Source organism: Leptinotarsa decemlineata, unplaced genomic scaffold (genome assembly GCF_025532065.1).
Source record: "Leptinotarsa decemlineata unplaced genomic scaffold, Ldec_3_MD MMD2_tig00026330_RagTag_RagTag, whole genome shotgun sequence".
In the NCBI taxonomy this organism is placed as follows: domain Eukaryota; kingdom Metazoa; phylum Arthropoda; class Insecta; order Coleoptera; family Chrysomelidae; genus Leptinotarsa; species Leptinotarsa decemlineata.
Window position 1 is genome coordinate 4481132 of NW_027412690.1, and position 25536 is coordinate 4506667.

The window sequence follows — 25536 nt, forward strand, 5'->3', positions numbered from 1 at the left end:
AAATATTCTCAGACAGTCAAGCGGCATTGGAAGAAGCTCTTGGCTCCTACGGAGCAACGTTTAAATTGGTAGCAAATTGTCAAAAACGACTCTCCTCGATAGGAAGACTCAATAGATTTTCTTTGGTCTAGATTCTTGGCCATACTGGCCTGGAAGGCAATGAGACTGCTGATTCCCTTGCAAAGGAGGGTGCTGCAAGCAGCTTCATCGGACCAGAACCTGTCATTGGCATCGCTTCAGGCGTCGGATAACAGTGTGTGTCGCCTCTGTTGGAAAAATGATGAAACAGCAGAGCCGTACTCTTACCATCTGACCTGAAAGACCACTCGCCATACAAACCCAGTTTCGTTAAGAAGCTGGGTGTATTTGGTCGAGTGTGAATAGGTGTTAGCCACAATAAACCCTTGCGTGTTGCGGTGTCACTTTGAACCTAGAGCTGCTGTAAACTGTTTGTTTTGAAATTATCTGTATAATAGAGACAGAAAGCAGTTTGTATACCAATACAGTGGATATTTCAAAATTAATGGGTCGAAGAAAACTGTATTATATGTAGATCCACAAATATATATTCTCTAATTGCCACCTTTCCTCTTTTATACCTCTCCTATATAAATTCAACAGCTGACTTGAATTTCTTTCAAAACAACTTCTTTCGAAAATGTTTTTTTCTTCCAGGTTTTGTCTGAAAGTCACTTCTTTGCATGATCAACACATCTTTGTAAATAGTTTATTTTGAAATTATTTGCTTTCTATTTTTCTGCGAGAGATTTCAACAATGTTTTGTATAAAGATGGAGAAGTAGAAGGCCAAAACTTTTTTTTTGAAAATTAGTCTTTCCTAAAAACCTACCCCTTTCAAATTATTCACGAAATAATCCACAAGAGAGAGAATGCTTCCCGAACTTGATGAAATTTTATCATGGCTAAAGTGCCACACATTTTGACACATTATTATAGAATTACCTATAAAAAAATTGTTAATCATCTTCATCACAGAAAATGTTTGAAACAATCTATTACCTTGCCTAATGAAACTATCACATATTCATCATCTGTCAAAGCTTTACATACATGAAAATTTTATAAATATGAATGTCATACAAACTCAAAGTTGGCATATTCATTTATCTGGCAAAAAACGAATTGGAATATTTGGATTCAATTTGCGAAATCAATAGTTGGAATGTGTGTTAAAATAGTTTTTTTTCAACCAGCTGTCGTACCCCTACGAACGACAACCCTCAGAAGTCGAAACTTGTGCGAGCTACGGATTAACGAGGTCTCACCTTTTAACGTGTGATTCCTAACACGGGTTAGACGATATGAAGTGAAAATCGATCGTCGGGCCTTGCGGTTCGAACCACCGATTCACACAGCGATCGATTGAATGAGTAGAGAAAACCACCCACAGCTACCCACTAGGCTACCAGTCACCAACATAGTGATCAACATAACTAGTTAACAAGGCGTTCAAAAAATCTGAGAATTTTGAGTATTACATCAAATATTGGTAAACAATCGATTTATTGGAGTGGTTTTGAGTTATATGAGTAATTCAAAAAGCATACTTTCAAATGAAAATCTCACGTTGAAGTGTGTTTTTTAAAAGTTATAATGGATTTTCATCAAGTGTCGGTCAGTAATATAATTTCATATAATGAGTTGTCAACAAAATAATATTGAGAAAAAATTTAAAACATATATCTCCTGTTATAAACTATTATATTATCATCAATATTTCATACATATTTATACAAACAAATCAGTTGAAATTGTTTTATTCCATTCTATATATTTTTTCCTAGTAAAAACATTGTATGTTTCTTGGGAGAATAAATTGTTATCTCCATTAATATTGAGAAACAAACTCATTGAAACAGGCGTTCCACATTTTCGAATCTTTTGGTGTGTAATCACTCCACACGTCATAATCATAATTGAAATGATGGTCTCTTGCCAAAAGATGTTTTGCGAAAATTGAATTGGTCTCCTTATACACTTATACACTGCTTATACACTGTTTGGAACCTTTGGTGAAGTAATGAATATTACTGGAGTTTTTTCCCAACACCAAACCGTCATTTCAACACCTCGATCATCTTGAAGATGATCACTTGGTGATCGAAACATGTGTCGAGGTGTTAAAATAATGTTTTGGTGTTGGGAAAAAACTCCAGTAATGGTCTTTTTACTCCAAAAATTTAGTCTTATTCTTTTGAAAAATGTTTGGGACAAAATCATGAGTCAACTTATATATTCTTTTTTATCCGACAATGAGTTTTTGTTTTCATTGTATTTTTATGAATTCACTCAAATTATTCTTTCTTTAATCGATAGAAAACTCAATCTACGAATATAAAAAAATAAATGAGACTCTTCAAGGAAGTCTCATTGCTAAAACTCTAACGAATCGATCCATTTATGAAAAATTTTGCCACAGAATCGCGAAAATTTTTTCCTAAAAGAAATTTGTCAGGATGCCATTGATTGAATAACTTCAGATATCGATTTCCACATGCTTTTTTGAAAGCAAAGCAGCAAATATGTCGAAATTCATATTTCTTATAATGCATTTCCTTTTTCATTCATGCAAAATAGTCTACTCTGTACAGTGTACCTCTGTGCAGCAAGTACCTCATATTGTGCTGTACCTTCATCTTTTATCACATACATATCTGATGGGAACTGCAACAAATAAATGAAATAAAAAAACTCGAACTTTACCTAATTTGACTGAACAGTGTATATGCGCCCTGCTCTCGTAGTACACCCAGTCGAAGCCGGCCTCCACAGCCAGCCTGGCTAGCATCCCGTACCGTGACCGTTGCCGGTCCGACGTGGTTATATCCACGGCTCTTCCCTCATAGTGCAACGAATCAGGCGCGTGGTAACCCTCTTCATCCCAACCCTCGGTGACCAGGAGTTTCACGCCTGGCCACATATTCATCACAGATATTGCCAAGGTATCCAGCTTCTCCTTACACCTCTGAAAAAGAAAATCCATTTAACCTATTGTCTTTGATAATAATAGGTAGTAGTGATTGAAATATGACACTGGAAACTATGGTGAATTTAACACAAACGCTTCAGACACCAGAACTGGACACGCGTTTCATCAACCAAGTTGGCGTAACCAAGACATGAACAATATACTTATGATGCACTGTTTGGAACCTTTGGTGTAGTAATGAATATTACTGAAGTTTTTTCCCAACACCAAATCGCTATTTTTAACACCTCGACAAGTGTTTCGATCACCAAGTAATCATCTTCAAGGAGGAGATTAAACTGGAAACTATCGCGAAGCTAACGCTACAGGTATACCACCCTAAATTAATTTGGTAGATAAGGCAAAATTGTAAAATTAATTTAGGATGGTATACCTGTATGAGTGGTACACCTGTAGGGTTTACCTGCGTAGGGTATATCTATATAGCATAAATAGCGTTAGCTTCACGATAGTTTCTAGTTTAATCATCCCCTTGAAGATGATCACTTGTGATCGAAACACGTGTCGAGGTTTTAAAAATAGCGGTAACAGTAATATTCATGAACAATATAGGTTATATAAGAGTTAGTTTTACCTAGGACCTGAACTTTACAACAGATTGGCCACGAATATGAAGAGTTCTCCCCGCAACATCTTTCGAGTCTCAATTTAAACCTTTTGTTTTGGAAATATAACCGCTACATCAATCTTTGATCAACCTTTGACTCTGTGATATAATTGTTTGTAACATAATGGACGTGTATTTTTTTACAAATTATAACTGTCGTTTCTGTATGAGAATATCATTTACTATTCGTTACATCTCAACAAGGTATTCTTCAAATTTAGTTACGAATGTTTACTGAAAAATTGACATAGAAGTCATTTCATCAGGGAACTTCATTAAAAAAATTCTCAAAACATACTTTTTTAAAAAAAAATTGAGACTTGACTATATGATTACATAATTTTTTCATTATTTTTAATGACGTATTAGCCTAATGATTATTTGAAAGTTGTATACTCAAGTGCGAGTAAAAACTGGATTTTGCCAGGTTATTCCTCAAAAGTAAGTGAGTCAAAACAAAGAAGTTAGCAAAAACAGAATGTGTCCACAGAAAAACATTTTCATAATTTGAAATATAATATATGAAAAGACCCAGTATTTTTCAATCAAAGTATATTTAGTTCTCACGATTCTTGGATTTCAAAATATAGAATATTTATAATAAAAATCGCCAAAGTGGACAAGTCTTTGCTTGCACCTCCGAAAATATATAAATGATTGTTCGACACATCATTAGAGAGTCGAAGAATTCACAGCCACTCGATTCAGTGACCATTAGAATATTTTAGTACTGATAAAGATCTGAGGATTTCTTACAAGGTGATTCTATTGAAAATTAAGGTTAAGTCAACCTAACTTTTATCCTTTTTATGATAAAATACTATTTCATTTATGTTTTCATTTATTATTGTTATTATTATTACATCGCCTTAAATTGTTGTCATAGTATTAGATGACATAAAATGACACCTGAGAATTGTAACTTGTAACATTTTACTGTTTATGTAATTAGGCTGTGAAAAATGAAAAATATTCAATCATTTCAGTCGTTTTGCTCACTATTGAAAATAAAGAACTCAAAAAATGAATGATACAATCAAATCATAACAAATAACATCATTTCCCTCAATGTCTTTGTAGATAATGCATTTCCTTAAATATTATATTCCATATTGAGAGTGTCGTTACTGGTGTTTTGTATACAGAGGATAATCTTCCAAAGGAGTTAGCTACATTGAGCGAGCTGGCCACTATTACACTTCTTCATCCAATTCAATATCAGCGGTAACATCAACATATCAATATCAAAACTCTGGGTAATATACTCGCCACATTCTGTTTTTCAAGTAGTGGAGAATGAATTTCTTGAATATTGTAGAAGGTCAAATACTGATGAACAAATCGATCAGTGAGAAAATTACAATTTTTAATAAAAATACTCAAAATTAGTCCCTTTTGATCGTTTTACTAGTATATTATCCGTTGATTTGACCAATTATAGTTTGAAAACTCAATTCCAATTGTTGATATATTAGTAAATCAAACAAAATATGACCACGTCTTATTTTTCATCATCAACATTGAAGTGGTAACTCGATCTACTCATATTGTCTATTGCGAAACCATTTTTCATCATTGGCCCCAAACAAAATAGCTATTATAAAGTTGTCTTCAGTGTACAATGTTTTTTAACTCAGTAATATATTGTATGTCAAAAAATGACAATGTTATCCCTCAAATATTTCCTCATGTATAAATAACATTAACATATTAGAGATTCATTTGAACTCACATTGAATGATGAAAAAGTATACGACATTATCAGGTAGGTAATCAATGATCTCCCATTTTTATTAACACGCTTTCATTAGCTTCACCTGTATGTATGTATGTTTGTTTGTTTGTAACTCTCTATTCATTTCCGCTTAAATGCTCGGGATCTGTATTTGACAGAAATATCGTCATTATTGCTTAATCTACTCGTGGGCAGATGACGCTGTACGTTACCACTTTACATGAATTTCTTCATTAGAAAAAAGTATTTTTTGGTAAAACGCGTGCCTGCTGCCTTATTTGTAACTCTCCTTTGCGCGCCTGCTGCCTTGAGCTTGGTAGCTGATTTTCATGCTGCCTCTCCGGAATCGGAAAATATCAATGGTTATTTTTCTAAACAACATACGACTGATTGATTCCAAAGTTTAGATAAAATAATTACAGTTTGAAAAGACTAAAAAACACGCTTTTATGGTATACGAAACTACAAAATGAAAAATAAATATAGTTTAAAAAACTAAAAAACGCGCTTTTACAGGACATCGAACTAAAAAGTTAAACTTTTTTATTAGTCAGTGGGCTATGCTTGAAGACTGGCAGTGAACAAATCTAAAGTAAATGAACTTTAAACGTTCAAGCCAGTCGCGATATACATACACTGTAGGTTTAATGGACTGACGCCTATCAGAAAATAACTACTCCCCTGGCTAATACCACGAAGGGCGTTGGATTATATCCGACAGGCGTCAGTGCAGGAATCTTCACAGAAAATTTCCTGCATATGTAATTGGCCAATTGCATTAGCCAGGGGAGTAGTTGTTTTCTGATAGGCGTGAGTCCATTAAACCTACTGTGTAGGTATATCGAGAGTGGCTTGAACGTTTAAAGTTCATTTGCTTTAGATTTAAAAAGTTGAAGATATTTTTTTAAATAAGCTCAGAACAGTAACGAACGAAAAATACTAGTATTATTGTGAAAAAAGCGTGGGCGCTTTGTGCCATATTTTTTGTATATCAAGCGCCCGTCGCTTTTTTCACAATAACATTAGTATTTTTCTTTCGTTATTGTTTTAAGCTTATTTTTAAGTTTTTAGTTCGATATTTAGTAAGATATTTATCGTGGGAACTTGGAATTAACAAGGATTTGTCCTCACTATTGAGTAATTAACCGTTCTTCTACCTAATAGGGCCTCATATCATGAGTTCTCAAGAAACCATTGAAAAAGTGTATTTTCATTTGATTTTTTTAAGGAAATATTTTTTGTTGAAAATAAACAGAAAAGTAGAGTCGACCTCAAAAGAAAAGTGAACATCATCCTCACACTCCAAATTATTAATATAGTTGAATATTATGTGACTCAAAATACATCCCTCTGGCACATCAGATAACGAAGATTTTATATTTGTCTTTTGTATTCCTATATTCTCTTCTATATATTGTTGTGGAATTGGCCGCGGTGGTAGTGCGCCCAACTCACGATCGGAGGATCGTGGGTTCGATTTCCGCCTTGACCAGATACTTTTCTCGAGAGAATTTATCTGGTTGAAGCAAGGATGATTCTGCAACCGTGTTAGGAATCACACGTTAAAAGGTAAGACCTCGTTAGTCCTTAGCTCGTACAAGTTTCTCAACTTCTGAGAGTTGTCGTTCGTTTGGGGGCGACAGCTGATTAACCCTTTCGCTGCGTAAAGCGCACATGCGCGCCTTCCCGGTTCTTTGTGAAATGCGTATGGCGCTCTTGAGCGTCCTGTGTATATGGAGATTTTTCCAAGATTTAAAATGTGACGCAGTTTCAAGAGATTGAGCAAACTTTGTCCGCATTTTTTTAAAGCTAACTACTGTTTATAGATGGCGTCGCGTCTCAGTAATTCACATAGTTAATGTTAAGGTTAGGTTTGTAGTTTCGAGTATGTTCATTGTGATTATAAATTTAATTGTTTGTATTTGTATTATAATGGATGATATAAATAAAGCTGGGCCTTCAGGTGTAAACAGACGTAAGACTGTGCGAGTGAAAAATGAACAAAAACTGACTGTTGAGGAAATGATGCAGTTTTTATTTAATTCAGATTCAGATGATGAGTATGAGGACGAATGTGATGTAGATAACAGTAAGAAGATACATTTCATAATAAATATGTGGTTTGAAATTAATATTTTAAGTTCGAATTGAAAATGTTTCTGAAATGTCTTCTTATTATCTGCCGACACGCAAAACTTTACGTTGGTATAAAAAAATTGGCATGCATATGTTTCAGCTATATTTGCAGAATGCTCATAAATTGTATAATAAGCACCATGGAAAGAATAGGAAAATATAATTTTATAAGTATCTATTGTCACTACTTGAAAAGTTGTTACCAGAAAAATGTCAAGAAGCAGAAACTTTTTCAGGTGTAAACCACATATCTTCAAAAATTGAGTTACGTAATGAACATGGTAAAACTCTTAGAAAAAAATGTCGGATTTGCAATAAAAAGAAGAATCGTGAAGATACTATATATCATTGTGTAGAATGTCCCGATAAACCTGGCCTCTGCTTAGGTATTTGTTTCAAAGAATATCATGTTTCGATATAGAGAGACATCATTTCACCAAAGAAGTTAATAATTTGCATATTTTTATTTTACAGTTTTATATTCCTGTTTTTATGAATAAAATTTTAGTTTGTGTCAAAAAATTTGTATTTGATTCACAAGAATGTTTATCAAGCGCACTAATGCGTCCTCCGCATTTTTAAAAGGAATTCTTCGAAAACTGCGTACAGCGCACATGCGCGTCTTGAAAAAATTCAGGACAAATTTATTAGAGTCGGTTTTAATACATGTATAAAAAACAATGGTTAAACCAATATCGAGTTTAGTTTTAAAAAACTATTGCCGCATCGGTCAGCGGTATGCATTCATTTGACGCAGCGATAGGGTTTTAACGGAAAAACAGATTTTTTTAAACAGATATTGGTAAGACTCACGTCTCAATTCTTCTTTTGTCTCTGATTGTCCTTTTAGTATATTCGTAACCTGCATGTCCTGAGAATATGCAGTTAGTTTCAATTTTACTCCAAAATGTTCTGAAGTTTGAACACACAACTACAAAGGTTGAACCCTTCATTATTGAACCACTTGTGTACAAATAAAACTGAGGTAGATAGAGATATTATGAAAAACTTGAAAAATTGGATCAATCACACTATATCTGATAAACCAATTACTCCAATTTGAGCGTGGACATTTTCATAAGTACATTTACCACTGCTACCATCTCAACTAGTCTTTTCATCACTACAAATAGCAAAAAACTAATAAAAACCCGAAGAGTCATTATAAAACGTTTGAATATATAAATATTCAAAGACAAACAATTTATTACAGGAAAATGAAAGTGAATCCTTCAAGATGTTATCGGAGATATTCTTTACGAGAAATAAAAAAACTCTGCAAAATATCGGGAGCCAAACACCATTCGAATCCTACAATAAAGAAATGGTGTTCTATTGTAAATGCAAATGTAATAGTTGTATAGTTGCTCGAATGCCCGTCTTTGTTTATATTACGAAGTCATTCACTGAATGCTAAATGATAAATCAAATAATTCATGTTAATATATGCGCTGTATAAATTATCGACAATTTAGATGTAGAGTGTAAACACATGCATTTGACCATGAAGGAAAGCTTTTGCATCCAACTTTATCACCGCCATTGAACTTAACCGTTAGAATGTACAACTCGGTGAAATTAGTTAATTAAACAAAGGATCAGCGTGGGTAATTGTGTCTAGCACTTAATGAAGTTATTGAGATTTTTATACATGAGCTTATGCAGCGATTTTGTCTGATGATGACACAGTGAAAACAATGAACACCTGGTGGAGGAGAGAGTGTTAACAAAATTGGTTTTGATTTTACCATTTTGTCTGATTTCAAAATGTACTCGTAGTTTTAAATGTGAACTGTAACTGGTACATTTCAAAAAGGATTATTTCTTAGTTTCACTGCCAAAAATTCATTTGATTATTTGAGTTCCGCAGCCTCATTTTCAAATCGCGATATAGGAAGTTCCTTCTTTGAATCTATTATTTCAACCCAATCAGTTATTTCAAAATACTGATATCGTCACGAAAATTATGAATTTTCAGTTTGAATAGAAAGTAACTTTCTCGTATACATTATATAGAGCAGAGGACCCCTCACGGTACCCTGAGGCAACCCATAACTCCAATGTTTTGATGGTACTGAAAGACTAGAACTGATTTATTTCATTTCATCAGCATTTTATCAGTCGCACAATAGTAATACAAATCTAAACGATACAATCAAACGTTTATCATAGATGAGGTGTTTTGTGGTGACATAGGAGCAACTCCAGTATGGCAAAGGGACGTAACCTAATGATAAATCGACTTGATTGATCACCAAGTGAATCAAATGACTGACTGTTAGTTTTACCTGTTTCTCGACTTAGCCAAGAATGAAAAGTTAATGAATTCTATAATTATATCTTTTGATTAACTGATATATGAATAAGTGAACAAAAAGAAAGTAGAAAGAGACTATGCACCAGACGGGCGCCGAATTGAAGAAAAAACAATCTTGGAAGATTTATTATGCTCCTTGACTCGATTTTTAAAGTTTCTGGCCAAGAAATGGCTGTATTATAGTTATATGGTGTACTAGATATTGTAGAGAAAAGAACAGGTGAATATAAGTATTTTGTGTTTCGGAAGAGCTAATAGTTGAGTTTTGCAAATGAAGATTTGATTTCGTGTGTGAGGAAACAAATCTGAAATTGTCTGATTTGATAAAGCTGCCGATCTTTCTATACTCAGAAATGTCGTAAAATTGTCTTTATTCTGTTGCAAATCTCAAACGCCAATTTTGCAAGCGTTGTCAATCTACCTGATATGAGGCGGGGCTATTAACAATATTACAGGAGAATGAGACTTTATATGAGACTTGTTGAAGTAGTTTTTGAATCGTTTCGAAATGGTTTTTTTCCAGTTCGTATCTGAAAGAGAATCCTTTCTATGCTCTACACTCTACATATCTTCAGTATTAATTTCTTCCTTTCTTTGAGAGTTCCACACAGTTTTTATTCAATGATGGAGCCGAAACGCTTTCTTTCCATGCAACTAATCTTTTTTAGAATACATTTTCAAAGTAGTCTGAAATGCTCTTTATGTCAATGTCAATAATTTTTGGTGATGAATGGCATTCTGAAATTGTTAATGTTTTTGCCCTCTAAGTTATACTTTAACAAGCAATTGAGCAAATAAATCTTGAAAACTCGTTAATTGATTGATTACATTCACCATTTTTTTAATAGCTATTTTTTTTATCAAATAACATTTTAACAAAATGAAAAATCTATTTATAAAAAAATTATAATGCCATATAAACCAAATTGAAAAATGAAGAAGATTGTTTTATTCAATTTCATAGGAAAAGAACTCAAAACTTTCAAAATCCATTAGTATTGTTCCAATCAACTGCAATCAGGCTTTTCTGAAACCTTTTTAAAATACCGATACAATATTACTATCATATGTATATAATAATAATAATACAATTTCATTACATTATATTTTTTTTCACAAATTGAGTGCACCTGATCTCATAATGAAATCGTTATGTGCCTAAATAGTACTAATTAATTAGTGTTTGAACATTTGATATATGATATATTATAAGCCTAAATAATATAATAATGAAGAAAATAAAGAGAATAATCTAAAATTATCAGGAGCTAAGAGACCTTTTTGTCTTATACTGTGATTGTGGGAAATCTCTTGGTGTTGCGTTCTATTTTTGTACATGAATTTCGCAATATGAAAAATATACAGATGTTTTAAATCGAGCATTTTACTTTCTATGAAGAGCTGTTCGCTGGAAAACCTGCGCCTTTTCCTCAGTATTACTTTCAAAATCCATTTCTATGTGACTTCCAAACAATTTATCTGATCAGTGTACGCAGCTCCCCATAATATTATTCCATAGGACAACACATATTCTACTAAGGATTTATAGGCTACTTTCAACATTTTTTCTGGAAGAATATCCGTGAGTTTATAAAATGCAAATACCAGTTTTTTAAGTTTGCCATTCAAATATACTGAATGATTATCCCATCTGAGCATTTCACTGATAACTAATAATTTTCATTTCTTTCTTTCGTTTAATCGTGCAATTTTCAATTTTTTGCTTGTATTTTACTTCATTGTAATTTCATAATTGAAGTTCGAACTAAAGAAACTGATTCCACAATTATCATTATCCGTTGTCAACCTATATTCAACTAAAACATTTATCAGAATAATTTCGCTTTTTTCCGTTCAAACCATTCACAGTTCATTCGTTCATTTCGCTTTACTACTGAGCCCATTTCTAGGAACAAATCCCGATCTAAGGAACACAATTATTCGCCTGTGTAATGTCCCTTTTCCTTGAACGCTCCACGGACAGAAGGTTTTGAAATACAAAACATGTAACTTGTTTGGACATGGTGCAAACACGGAAAAAGGTAAACAGTAAGCAAAGTAAGTCAAAATACACCCGCTGCCGTGACAAATTTCATTATCATTTTGTACCTCGTTGTTGCTTCTCCTCCCCACGGTTTAACTTTGTAAAGGTCCGTTCTGACAAAGAAAATTGATTTCACGTGTGTCACTCACAACGTCTATGTGTTCACGGGTATAAGAGTAAATAGAAAAATAGCTGCCGAATATTTTTGTGTTTTGCTGTTGGAGTCTTGTTTTCGCATCTACCGTAACATTTTTGTAATTCATTGTTCTATATTCTTGGAAAAACTGTGGTGAAAAATACTTGAATCTCAACATTTGATGGATTAGTTTTGTCGAAATATTCTTTACGGCACAGTGTCGAGACTAATTCAATTTTATTGCATAACTCTGATACTGAGTTTTTCAAATCTATCCACGATCTGAATGTAAACAAAACCAAATCACCAGAGAATCTGTTCAACTGAAGATTTCACCCAAAAAAGCTACTTCTGAAAAAACACTTATAGAGTCCAATTAGTCAGTAACTTGTAGTTATTATTGATAAATGTTTTTTACGAATCAGCAATAGAAAAAATTGAATGAATATACCTAGCTTTCCCTAAGATGGTTAACGTTTAGGAAAGTAATCCCTTTCCTTGAATTCAAAGGGGTATATTTTTATGATAAATTAGTTTTTGGAAAAGAGCTTTTTGGCTTCCACTTCTCCATCTTCACGAAAAAAATTGTAGAAAACTTTCAAAGGAATAAAAAAGTAATTAGGTTTCAAATGAAATCTTCACAATAACGTGTACTTCATGTGTAATATTGTGTAGCATTCCTACAAATGATATCTGTTTCAACTCCATAACGAATATTAGGAGTGAAAACTAAATAGGAAGGAGCGATTTTCATATAATTTAATATTCATATGAAAGTAGTTGTTCCGACAGTTTTTTTTCGTGTAATTTAATGTTCATGTGATAGAAGTTGTTTCCAGGGGGCTTTTTCTTTCAATTTCTCTGTTAAAAAATCTGTTTAAAATCTGTTTTTCCGTTAACCAGCTGTCGCACCCCTACGACGAAGTCGAAACTTGTGCGAACTAAGGATTAACGAGGTCTCACCTTTTATCGTGTGATTCCTAACACGGGTTGGACGATAGCAAATGAAAATCGATCGTTCAGACTAGGGCTTGAACCAACACCAACAAAGCAGTCAATTCGAGAGAGGGAACAAAGCACCCACGTCGAACCGCTTGGCTACCGGCCGACCAATAATAATAACACGTTTATTACTCACCACAAATCCACAAACAATCCTCAGTATCAATTCAAAAGAACTAGTTAAATAAGAGGTGAGAATTCAATTTTATTTTAAAAGCAGGGAACTGATAATATAATTACTGACTAATTCACAAAGAACACGAATCTGAAGGAAAAGCAAGATAAAGAAAGAAGAGAGAGAGTAGATAGGAAACCTTTATAACCTTTATACATTTTATTTTCACTTTATGGGGGCTGTGATTCCTTTAGATCACGAAACCGCGGTAGGTTACATGAAGAGGCTGAGCATTTTTTTTCTTGGGAGATATTTTTAGTTATTCTTCTTTTTTGTAGTTCACGCAAATATTCAGTCATGTTTTTTTTTTCAAAGAAAATCATGACCTACTGTAGTCTTCTATCTTGAACATACTCATGAAAAATAGCGATATTATATGAAAAATTTCGCTTGAAAATTTCCATTCTGTGTCGAGGAATGGTGATAAAAAAAGTTTGTCGAGTGTTCATATCATGTATATATTCTCTATATTTAACTTTATCATGGAGATAGTTGGGTTGCTTGTATTTCAAAAGTTTGTAGAAGTGGCAAAGGGTATGAAGTTTACGCCTGTTGGACATTTTATTTCAAAAATTAGTTTCAAACAGCAGTTCTGGATTTTCTGAATAAGCTGACTTTTCACGTCATCTAAACATGGCCCCTAAACAATATCGCAATAAACATTACTGGAGTTTTTTCCCAACACCAAACCCTTATTTTAACACCACGACACGTGTTTCGATCATCAAGTGATCATATTCAAGATTTGTGATTTGTGTTTTTTGATATGTGTAAGATATCTTCGCTGAATTGAATCGTAAGGCTTTCTAGAGAAGGAAATAGTTTTCAGAAAAGATTAGTTTTCGGAAAGAAATATTCATGACTTTACACTTCTTCATCATCAGGCGTATAGAAATTGAAGAACTTTTGAGGAAGGAAACAAGAATATTAAATACATCAATAAAAATCTTTATAAAGATTTGAAACTCATCGAATATTTTTCAGACACAAACTATAAAAAAACAATTTGAAACAAAATCAAAATATAAAATCTCAATCTCTATGTGTACTTCAGTAGTTTCAGTGATTATTTTTCACCCAATTGCTGAATGTTTTTCGAATATTTGACAGTATTTATCCCTCCAGAGGAAAATTTGAAAATACCATGTCATTTGCTTGAGATAAATGATTAACGGAAAAACAGATTTTAAAAAACAGATTTTTTCAAACAGATTCTTGCAAATTCATAATGAAGACATTTCTATAAAAAGATATTCACTTTAAGATATTCACTTAAAGATAAAGATATTCACTCCAAGATATTCACTTTAAGATTTTCACTTCGATATTAAATATAGTTTTAAAAAAAACTAAAAAACACGGTTTTAAAGAACATCGAACTGAAAAGTTGAAAATATATTTTTTAAATGAGCTTAAAACAGTAACGAACGAAAAATACTAGTATTATTGTGAAAAAAGCGACAGACGCTTGATATACTAGTATTTTTCGTTAGTTATTGTTTTAAGCTCATTTTCAAAAATATTATTTTCAACTTTTCAGTTCGACGTTCTTGAAAAGCGTGTTTTTTAGTTTTTTTGAACTATATTTATTTTTCATTTTTTAGTTTCGTATGCTATAAAAGCGTTTTTTTTAGTCTCTTTAAACTATATATTTTTTATCTAAACTGTGTTTCACCAAATTCAAAAATAGTTTTCACCATCAGATTCAGAAAAGTGAAAGTATCAGTGATTCTGAATTTAAAAAAAATTAAGGAAATATACGGCTCTGGCTATTGAAAAAACTGTAAGAAATTTTCATGACTGAAATAATCGAAAAGTGAACACCTAAATATTTTCTGTAATCTTCTGGAATATCTCTCCCTCATATATAACATCATACTTATTTACCAAAGAGGTTATTGTCCTCTCGCTGTTCAAGCAGCTATCATAAACAAAATTATCGAAAGATAACCGGTGTGCTTTCCTTAACAATGATTTGTTTATTCGAATGCGATATTTATATCGCGATTAGCACCTGAAAAATATCTACAGACGTGAGCTTGCTTTACTCGATAATCTAGACGAATAAACTTGGGAGCCATTGAGATAACCAACGGGGTCACCACAACGATTATTTTCAAGGACATTATTGGAGATCTCGAAGAAAAATGGTTGAATACGAAGGAAATACGAAAAATGGTTAAATAATCGTTCTTGATTACTAAAAATCAAATTATAATGTGAGAAACTATATCATTACTATTATTGCAATGAGTTTTATTATTTTTTCTGTGTGTTGGTTTATCTACGCTGACCTCAGTTTATTTGAGTGAAACTTTGGTTGAGTTTACTCATAGTTAAAATTGTAGAATTTAATGTAAATAGATAACTGAGAGTTGTCGTTCGTATGGGGGCGACAGCTGATTAACGGAAAAACAGATTTTAAACAGAAAAGCAGAAAAGCTAACCTCAGTTTTTCAATATCGTTGCAATAACTATTGAAGGATCTGATAATTCTGCATTTCCATTGACTATAGAAATGCCTGGTCTACGAGCTAATTGTTTAACGAAAATATTTTGAACACTTTCAATTCTCTGTTGGTAAATCGTATTTCGCGGACTCCAAACATATATGCAAAGTTCAGACGACTATACGTATTCTTTAAACAACATTTTTATGTAGAGGACGAACTTCCACAATCTAAAAAATAAAACGTAAATCAGTAAAAAAGTAAAGAGGTAACTGAAAAGTTCATCTCGAAAAGTTACTGCTTAATATCCAATCAGTCAGTAATTTGTCGTATTCATAAATTGTGCCTACAAATTGAAAAAAATCAAATATTGATACTTAGCTTTTTTTAAGTGGTTGTTTCGGAAAACAATCCTATTCCGTTTTGAAGACCTGTATACCCTATAAGAATATTGCCTCAAACTGTAATGGTTTTCATTTTTTATATTTTTAGATTCTGAAAGATTATGAACCAAAACAGTATAAAATATAAGAGTAATATAGATTTAGCGGAATTTTTGCATTTCTGAAATGTTTTATATTTCTGATAATAAATTCCAATATATTACCGATATTGGAAAAAATTAGATGGAGGTCAATGTCAGTTAAAAGGCAGAGTTCAAGTGTAGTCCACAGAAAATTTGTGTTCTTCGACTCAACCATACAACTTTTTTCAGAACATAATTATTGTAGATGAAAAAGTATTTGCCTTCCGGCTTCCAACTTTTCCATTCCAATATGAAGGATGAGAATGAACAAGGAATCATTGATGAGTAATTGATAGAAATATTGCTCGAAATATTTTTCTGATAAAATGGGTTGCATTACGGAGAGAAAGAAAGGCAAATATTGTTCCGAAGAACACTATCCAGAAAAACCCAACCAGTGTGAATAATATTCGATAATTTTGCAAAACCAATATTTTCAACAAAAAAAAACGTGATGCCAGATTCAACTATTTATTCTTCCGTAAAAGTATATTCGCCAAAAAAAGAATTATCCTACCCAACAATAGTTCCATTCGTAAGTATGCAAAACATGAAGAACTTCACAATCCAAAAATTAATAGTCGAGGTTGTATATTTGAAATTTCAAGAGGAAAAATGTATGTTTGCATTGGGATATAATTTGTTATGTTTAAATTGAAGAAAACATAATGAAATGAAGTAAATTATTTTCAGTAAACCTAGGAACAAGTCTTGAACATCATCATCTTTATATTTTGCTTTTTTTGGATTTTGATTTACATATCATTCAGTATTTGGTAAGATTATTATCGAACATGTTTTGTCAACTGTTTGTTTCAGGTTGAGAATAGCCATGCTAAACTAATGAACTATCATTATCACTATTATTATCCTTTTTTTTCATTTTTTACCCTAAGGTAAAAAATGAAACATTCGATCCATTCGGGAAGTTTCCGCCAGCATTATCAACCAGTGACCACTCCCCATACAGTGTTGTATGTGATCATTGGTTCCGTCTGTGGAGTTCTAAAAGAAAATCTCTATATTTTATACGTTTTTCCTCCACTTTTCAGACGGTATTCAATTAGTATGTGCTAGATATGCTGACAGCAAGTGCATTTCCATTATTATCATAATCACTATAATGATGATGGTATTTGCATACTTTCTGAATATGGTCGTACCTAGAACAGAGCTTTGAGGAATTGCTTGTTTGAATTATTGAAAATCTGAATAACTATATTTCCAGAAAAATATACGTTAGTACAGGGTCCCGCTGCAAAATCACTACGTTCATAGCGTAGTTAATCAAACTCAAATTTTCACATACATTTATGAAGAGAAAAATACATTTATGACAGGTTGCCAGTCAAAAAGTGGTCGCCAATATTTTTATTTGAAAAAATCAAGCTACTAAAATACTTCATGGAGTAAGAGCCGGGTCAATCCCTCTACGAAACCCTTCATCACTTGGAAGGATCGATTGCAGCTTGAGAAATGGTTCTGAAGCAGATTCTGTGAAAGATGTTCTCCCTAATTATTCGCTAGACAGTTGTCCTGGAAATCTTGCGAAAGAAATTGGATTGGATAATTTAGGAAACATTAGCTACATGGATAGCATTTTACAAGTATTGTTCATGACGAGCTTTGAAACAATGAACGAGAACAAGAATGTTTTCTACTTATTCACCATACTCAAACACCTGGTCATGCAGCTGCAGTTTAGTAAAAGAATGTATCATCTCCAAATACGCAAAGTTGCACAGATGCGAATTAAGCATTTTACCTTAGGTGAACAGTTGCAATCTCAGCATATGAATCTTTATAAATATTGAGGGAGGTCAAGACCAACAGAAAGTATTGAGAAATTCATTCAGTATTCATTGATCACTCTTTAGAAGCGGTTCCAGAGCATTTTAAGAATGCAGCACATCTCCTGTTCATCATTCCTACTGGGTAGTAATATAAAGTTAGTTTTTTGGTGATTGTTTGTATCTTTCTTGACTATTTTATCAACTACCCTTAGCGTCTTTTTTTCGTTTTCATCATAATAAATATTTCATTCAGCTTTAAATGAGTTCTTTCATTATTTGGATAAAAGAGGATTGGTTGAAACAGCGATAAATCCTGTCGTGATGAACAAAGCGAGTACTGAGTTGCAACAATATAATAAAACTCTTAGATTTATTCTTCAAACTCCAATCTGAAATGTTGCTAATATTATTTTGCTGATATGTGCAGTCTCGGATTGAAGAGTTCAAAATCAACAGCAAAAAGAATACAATCTATATATTTCAGAACTGACGGTAAATCATTGATGAAAATTATGAACAGAAGTGGACCTAGATTCGATCCTTATGGTACACTTTACCTAGCTGGAAATTTATCTAAAATTTTTCAGTTATGTTTGACAATGAAAAACCGATTTTGTGGATAATTCTCCGTTAGTTCCATTTTTTTTATTTATTTCATATTTACTCAATTATTATGAAATTTGTTTGAAGGTGATTGACAATGTTTCATGGTGAATTTCACTATTTCGGGCTTTCATTGTCTACTATATAAAATGATTTGAAATCCCTGAAACAACTAAAAAAGAATAATTAAAATGAATAGCTGAAAATAACAATTATATTAAGCAAAATAAACCTGAAATGAGATAATAGTGAAATAAAATACAAGTAAAAATAGAACAATTGAATAAACAAAAAATAAAGGAATGAAAAAGAAAATAAAAATAAAAAGTAGGGAGATTCCAAGTCACGTTAGTTCACGACGTTTCGATTTTTAGTATCTACAATCGTCTTCGGGTGATGACTGGACTGATTCCTCCGAGAGATGACTATTTATAGGTCGTTCGAGTACTTTCACTCATCCCCGTTTTTCATTTTCAGCTTCACTGGTTCCGTGGGAGATGACCGTTTTGGCAGGAGTCGGCCATTTTTCGATTGATGATAGGTTTCCATATGTTGTGTATTTCTACGCTGGCTTGGCTGAATACATTGTTGGACAACATGTATGCGGCTTCCTTGAATTTTCTCCTAAACCAATGTTCCTCTCTGTGCAAGATCTCAGCTTGGGACCACTCGATGTTGTGTTGATGGGTCCAAACATGGTCTTCTATTCCTGATTTTGTGGTTTCCCCTCGCTGTGTGTGTTTCTTGTGCTCGGCAATGCGAACATTCAATGGCCTCTTGATTTCACCAATATAGGATTTTCCGCACTCACAGGGTATCCGGTAAATGCAATTCTTGTAATCGCAGTTCGCGTTTGGTGGTCTGCCCTGACCCTGTCGTAAATGTATTCTCCTACTCATAAATGTATGTAAAAATTTTAGTTCGGTTAACTACGATATGGACGTAGTAATTCTGCAACGGGACTATGTACCAGATTTTGAATCGTCAACACCGTAGAAGTGATAAAAATGATAACGAAGCTTGGGACCGGGCTTTAATAATATATCAAGAAATTTTGTAGTCATCAGGTCATGATAAAACCCTCAGAACCCGACATCAGAGGTCAAATGTTCTGCTAAGCTGGGATCTTCAATGTTGTTGAAAATAAAACATCCATTGGCTCACCCCGGTGTAACCGCAGGAAAATAGGGGTCTCAGTAGATTTGATGTGGATAAGTCGAATTTGGAACCTCGGCCGTAAAACACGTCTATTGAAAAAACATTTTCCTCTCCATAACAAAAACCTATCTTTCCACAGTGTTTCATAGTTCAAATATAACTACTGAATGGATGGCTAAGGTCCACAAGTCCACTTCAGTAAGTACTCTCAACGATTAGGGTAAGATATTAATGGCAAACATATTTGAAGCAGCAAATTTGTTCTTCCAGATAGTTTAAATCACAAGATCTCTTGGAGATTGTGCTGATACTAGTATAAATTATTATAGATTGTATTGGTGCTTATTATTATTTCAACCTAAAACGTGGTTGCTGGTCAGGCTCTGCACTTCGATCTATTCGGAGAGAGTGGCAGCGCCATTATTGTTAATATTACAAATGTCAACAACAGTTTACGTAGTAAAATCAAGCTTCACAGATCAAATATGGAATATTGTATTGTTTACAAAGACAAAGGACTACATTTCAACTCACTTATCAGCTAATCCAAGTAAGCTATTTTTTCTTTATTGAATTCAATCTAAGTTACGGACTTAAGTCGTTTGGATCAATCGTTTTTTGATGAGTAGCTGATATCGAAACATTTATTCACGTGCAAGATATTCATCTGTTGAAAAGATTGCCTTGTAAAGACCTTTCTAATCGCACCCTCTTATCATCAATCATATATCAAAGAGAAAACGATATCACTGTTTTCTATTCGTGCACTTCCCTTTCAGGGTTAATGGTATTTTGCGGAATGAGAAAAACCATATTTTACACTGTTTTGACAATAAAAGAAGCCGCAAACTGTAATAATACAAAATCCCCGGGGTGGCCTCACACAATACCTGCATCAAAACTGAACGAACAAACATTGGTTATGTACACTTCTAACCATTAGTCCATTTAGTCCATTTTAAATATATTGCCTCGAAAAAAGCTCCTACAAAAGGTGCCGCATCCTTCACTAGGGACGTTGAAACAACTTCTAGTTTATGTGTTTTTCGAAAGGTATGTAAGTCTCTTTTTCCACAAATGTTAGTCCAGTAAAATTAGGAATTTCACCTAACAATGAGTGATAATTAGCTACAAACGTATACAACACTTCATTCTGGCATAACAAAAGTTGTCTCAAAAGTCTTATGGAATCTGGTATTGGTTTCTTGAAAAATTCACGATCAAATTATAAAAATCGACTTGTCCAGAAATATTTTGCCTCCTACGGCTTCTTTTTTTATGAATATGGAAGATTAAAGAACATTTAGTTAATTGTCTACGAATTCAATATCAACCATTTTTATGCGCGCAACAGATTTTGAACGCGCATTTCGTGACATACACAGCACAATACAAGGCCAACCATGAACCATGCATGAAAATGGTATATACATATCGTGTGCAGTATATGATGATCCAAAACCTGGTAACAATATCGATCATCTTCAAATAACGAAGCCTAATGAACCTGTTTTCTATTAAGGCAAAAACAAGCACTACAGAAAAATCCCTTATTCGCTCTAGGAGCTGTGCCTGTGCGAAAGTAGCGGATCACGTTGGATTTGAATCGCTGAAGAATAAGTATTTATTTGGGAAAACGTTCTCAAAAAGTTTATTTCACATAAAAGCAGATCTGCAAATGAAAGAGTTCTCAAACAGTGGAGTTCGAGGTCTACTGAGTTGAACCTCCAAACGATGAGGAGCCACAGTTCGTCGCATATTTCTGATATGTACCGCTCTTGATGGAATCAAATGTACCAAATTACTTGAATACCTTCCGTGAATGTATCTACAGAATACAGAAAAATTTCCAACCTTCCTTCGATGTTCCAGACTATCAAGGTTGCAAGTGATGCTTGTGTTTCCAATCAAGCGGATGGATGGAATCCAGCAGCCTGAGGGTATGCATACATGGAAACAATACTCCAAAGAAGATCTGATCTGAGCTTTAGGAAGCATCATAAGTTGCTGACGTGTGTTACAATTTTCTGGTTCGGAACACTGTTTCAAGCTTTTGAGAAGCAGCCTTTGCAATTCTAGCGATATGATTGTGCCAAGACGTATTGATGTCCATTTTAACCCCAACAAACTTTATCGGAGCAGAAAGCGTAGTTGTCTGTCCTGACATTATTATATCCGGTTCGAAGACATTTATCTTTTTTTCCAATAAGTCATTGATATACAATAAAAAGAGGGTTAAAGTACAACTCATTCACTGTGTATATTATCAAAGTTGAACAGAACGTCAAGAACTAGGCAACAATAAGCTCCTGATGGTCTATTAAACACACTATTTTGCAACAGAACAATTGGTTGTAGATTACGTTGCAGATACAGGAAAATCAGAGTTATGATGCTTTTACTTGAGGTTAGGTAATGGTCATCAATGCTTCATCATCTCGAAACGACCTCGATGAAGAAAACACATTTGATTCCGAAACCCTTGATGACTTGGAGATATCTAACCTTGACAACAAAGGTGATAATGAATTGAGAAGTTTTAATGCTAGATCAACCTAATTGAACTCAAAATATAAAATAAACGAGTGGAAGAATTTTAAAAATTCATCATTAAATGTTCTGAGGAATAGATCATTGAAGCGTATTTTAGCGTAGAACGGCTCATCATAATGAGCATAGCAAGTAATTGCTATACTCAAATTAGGACAACTGAGCGAATGTGAACATCGTCGTCTAAGTCGGATGACGTCACACACCGGATTGAATTATTTTTGAAGAGGCAACTTCAAATACCGATAACTTTCTCATTAACAGAAATATTTTGATAATTTATTCACAGTTTTGTTCTATAATAACAAAATCTTTATAGTTTATATTGAAAAAATTAAAACTCCTCCATTGGAAGTTTTTGAGCCACCGAAACATGATGAAGAAGGAGAATGAAATTGAGAGTCATGCCTTTCTGATTACTAGAGTTCACGTTATTCCTCCCCACATTTGATTTTTTTGTGTAGTAAATGTTTGATACATAATGGGGAATGTTCCTCCTGACGAAAATTAAGTAGTTTTCATAAAAGAACTCTAAAACAACGCATTTTAAACTTATCATTTCAACCTTCATCTTTAAAAAATTATTTGAATACTTAAAAAAGAGGAATGAAATAATGCATTCAACATGTAAAGGGATTCGTTTCTTTTTCACCATTTGGCAACAGCGGTTATAGCTAATAAAGGACAATGACAATGTATGAGACAAACAAAGATGACATATTTAAGAGGCGTGCTGTTCTGTTTACTTATGTTCCGAGTTCCGAAACATTCTGTGACATATGACATTTTGTGCACGTAACCTATCTTCCCCTATATAAATAAATAGCAAAACAACTGTTGTTTATGTGACTTGTGGAGGTGGTATTGAACTATAATTTATATTTTGCCTTAATTTGACACTATTGACATGATTCTTCTTCTAGCATACTACTAACCTGAACTCCGATCTAGCATTCTAGGCGTTGTTACCAATATGTGAATTAGAAACAAATCCCTTTGAAAATCAAAACCCAACATTTGAAACATCAATTTGAATACATTTCGAAGTGAATTTGAAAAACTCATGAATTGAACTCAACTTTATTTTGTTCAAACTTGCATTTGCTATAATAACCCAAATTGGGGAACATTCTCCATTGCCAAATGATTGGAATGTATTTGAAATATTTCATTTCTCAACTTTTTTTTAAATACATGAAGTAGATGAGTATTTGAATGGATATTTTGATAAATGGTTTCAATGAAAATTATTAATAAATATAGTGCAAAATGCAAATTTTTAATCATTATGGATCATTAGAGACTAATTAACTGTATAGGAAGCATTATTTACCGTGATCCAAGGTTGAGCTTGCTTTATACTTTATGCCATGTATGTCTAAGCTCTGCGTGCTCTATCTCTAAGATGGTTGAGAAAGTTCGAAAAAGAATGTGTGAGGAATTTTATGCAAAGCTATTTTCATATTAAATCCAAATAGGAAGCCAGATATTTGCAAAAAATCAATTAGTGTGGCCTTTGACTTCGAATATATCAAGACTCAGACATGAGAATTCATGGGACTTTCGAAAAAACTTTCAAAATGCTAAAAAGAAGGTTTTCACACATTCACAGCTTCTTGTCTCTCATTTCGAGGTGAAACTCCTAATGTACCTGGGCTAGTGGTGCCGCATCTTTCACTAGCGACGTTGAAACAACTTCTTGTTTATGCGCTTTTCGAAAGGTATGTAAGTCTCTTCTCACAAAGGAATCTCTTTCACTCAATCGGGTTACGAAAATAAGTTAAAATTGGAATTTGGATTTGGAACGTCTTGAAGTGAGCGGCCAATTTGCAGATGAGGATTACACTTATTGGGTAATCGGTGGGGCGGAAAATTTTCGACTTTTCTGAAATGAATTTACCACGGATGATGGTGTTTGTCTTATTCTTTTCAAATCTTGTTGCTGAGTCAATTGCCTTTTAGTTACCTTTTCAGAGGCGTAGAGTAAGGGATAAGTCAGGAATTTTGCCAGAAAAATAACTGATAATTGATTTTATTTCGTATTTTAGTGAATCTTCAGATATTTACTAATGTGTGAGGAATGTTGAGGGATGGTTTGGGTAAGGAAACAATGACAAAGTATTGGAAGATTCTGAAAATTTTTTATTGTATTTTTCACTAACGAATGTTGTGAAGTTTTAAACTGTCAAGACTTTTTTATTCATGGACCGATTTAAATAAATCAAACAGTCAATGTTAATTGAAGCTTACCGTAATACATTATTGAAAACCGCTCCCAAATTTTATAAGCCGTTTTTGAGATTAGCACAAACACCAATACATAGAAAAAAAATAAAGAAATAATTGTTATGGATTCTACTGCATCAATGGAGACCCCTAATAATACTTTTCCTCAAATATCTCCCATATGCAAACTTTTTTCTGCGATTGACATCAAACGTCAAATTTATTCACATTTATCGATTATAGAAGTGATATTTTCAATGCCCAGGCATCAAAAATTATTCTTTAATGGTCAGGCGGACCAAAAAAAACTCCAATGATTTACCCGCGAAACAAAGTCAGTACCTATATTCTTGTGGAAAATATAATTAAAGGCAGATACATATCAAAAGAACGACAAAATTCAGAATTTTAATGTAATTGCAACTCAACATCAATAATGAAATCAATATACAGAACATAACAAAAATATAATTAAATTGAATTTTATAACATTTATGATTGTTGTTAATATTTATAGTGACTTGCGAACAATTTTCTAACATTAATCCACTGGCTTGATAAACCGTTTAATCCTTTATAATCATTGTATGATTGTTTTCATTTATTAGTGAAGTACTACTTCAACCGACGGTATTTTGATTTTTGGGATACGAGAAAAGTCTTTCACCAACGTTTAGTTTTGCAATTATACTATTTTCAATATAACCTTCGGCTATTGTTGATGATCTCCAACCCCCATGCCTTTTTAACAAGGGTAAGACCGTATAAAATACGGTACGTATAATTAAGTAATTATTATAAAATAATCGATTGAATCATCGATTTGAAATCAAAAGTTATAATGAACAATTTGAATAAATATTAAATATGATGATTATATCCGCTATATAAAGAAATACTTCCTGCTATTCGAGAACGTTTAGGCCACTCTTTTTCGAATCTTTGAAAAAAGCTTCGGAAATTGCATTTGAAATTGACGTAGTGTAAATTCATCTTCTTTAAAAACTGAATAGTAATTTTGCATATGACAATCTATATTGCATTTTGATTGAACCAAAGCCTAAAAGCA

General features: G+C 33.1%; 1 protein-coding gene across 1 annotated transcript in view; it reads right to left on the minus strand.

Annotated features, from left to right (window-relative positions):
• The window catches only part of hh (hedgehog signaling protein), a 172224-nt gene that overhangs the window by 14376 nt on the left and 132312 nt on the right, over positions 1–25536 (minus strand). Inside the window, exon 3 of the mRNA XM_074182967.1 lies at positions 2724–2985. Coding sequence (XP_074039068.1) covers positions 2724–2985 — 262 coding nt within the window. The remainder of the gene's footprint in view (positions 1–2723; positions 2986–25536) is intronic.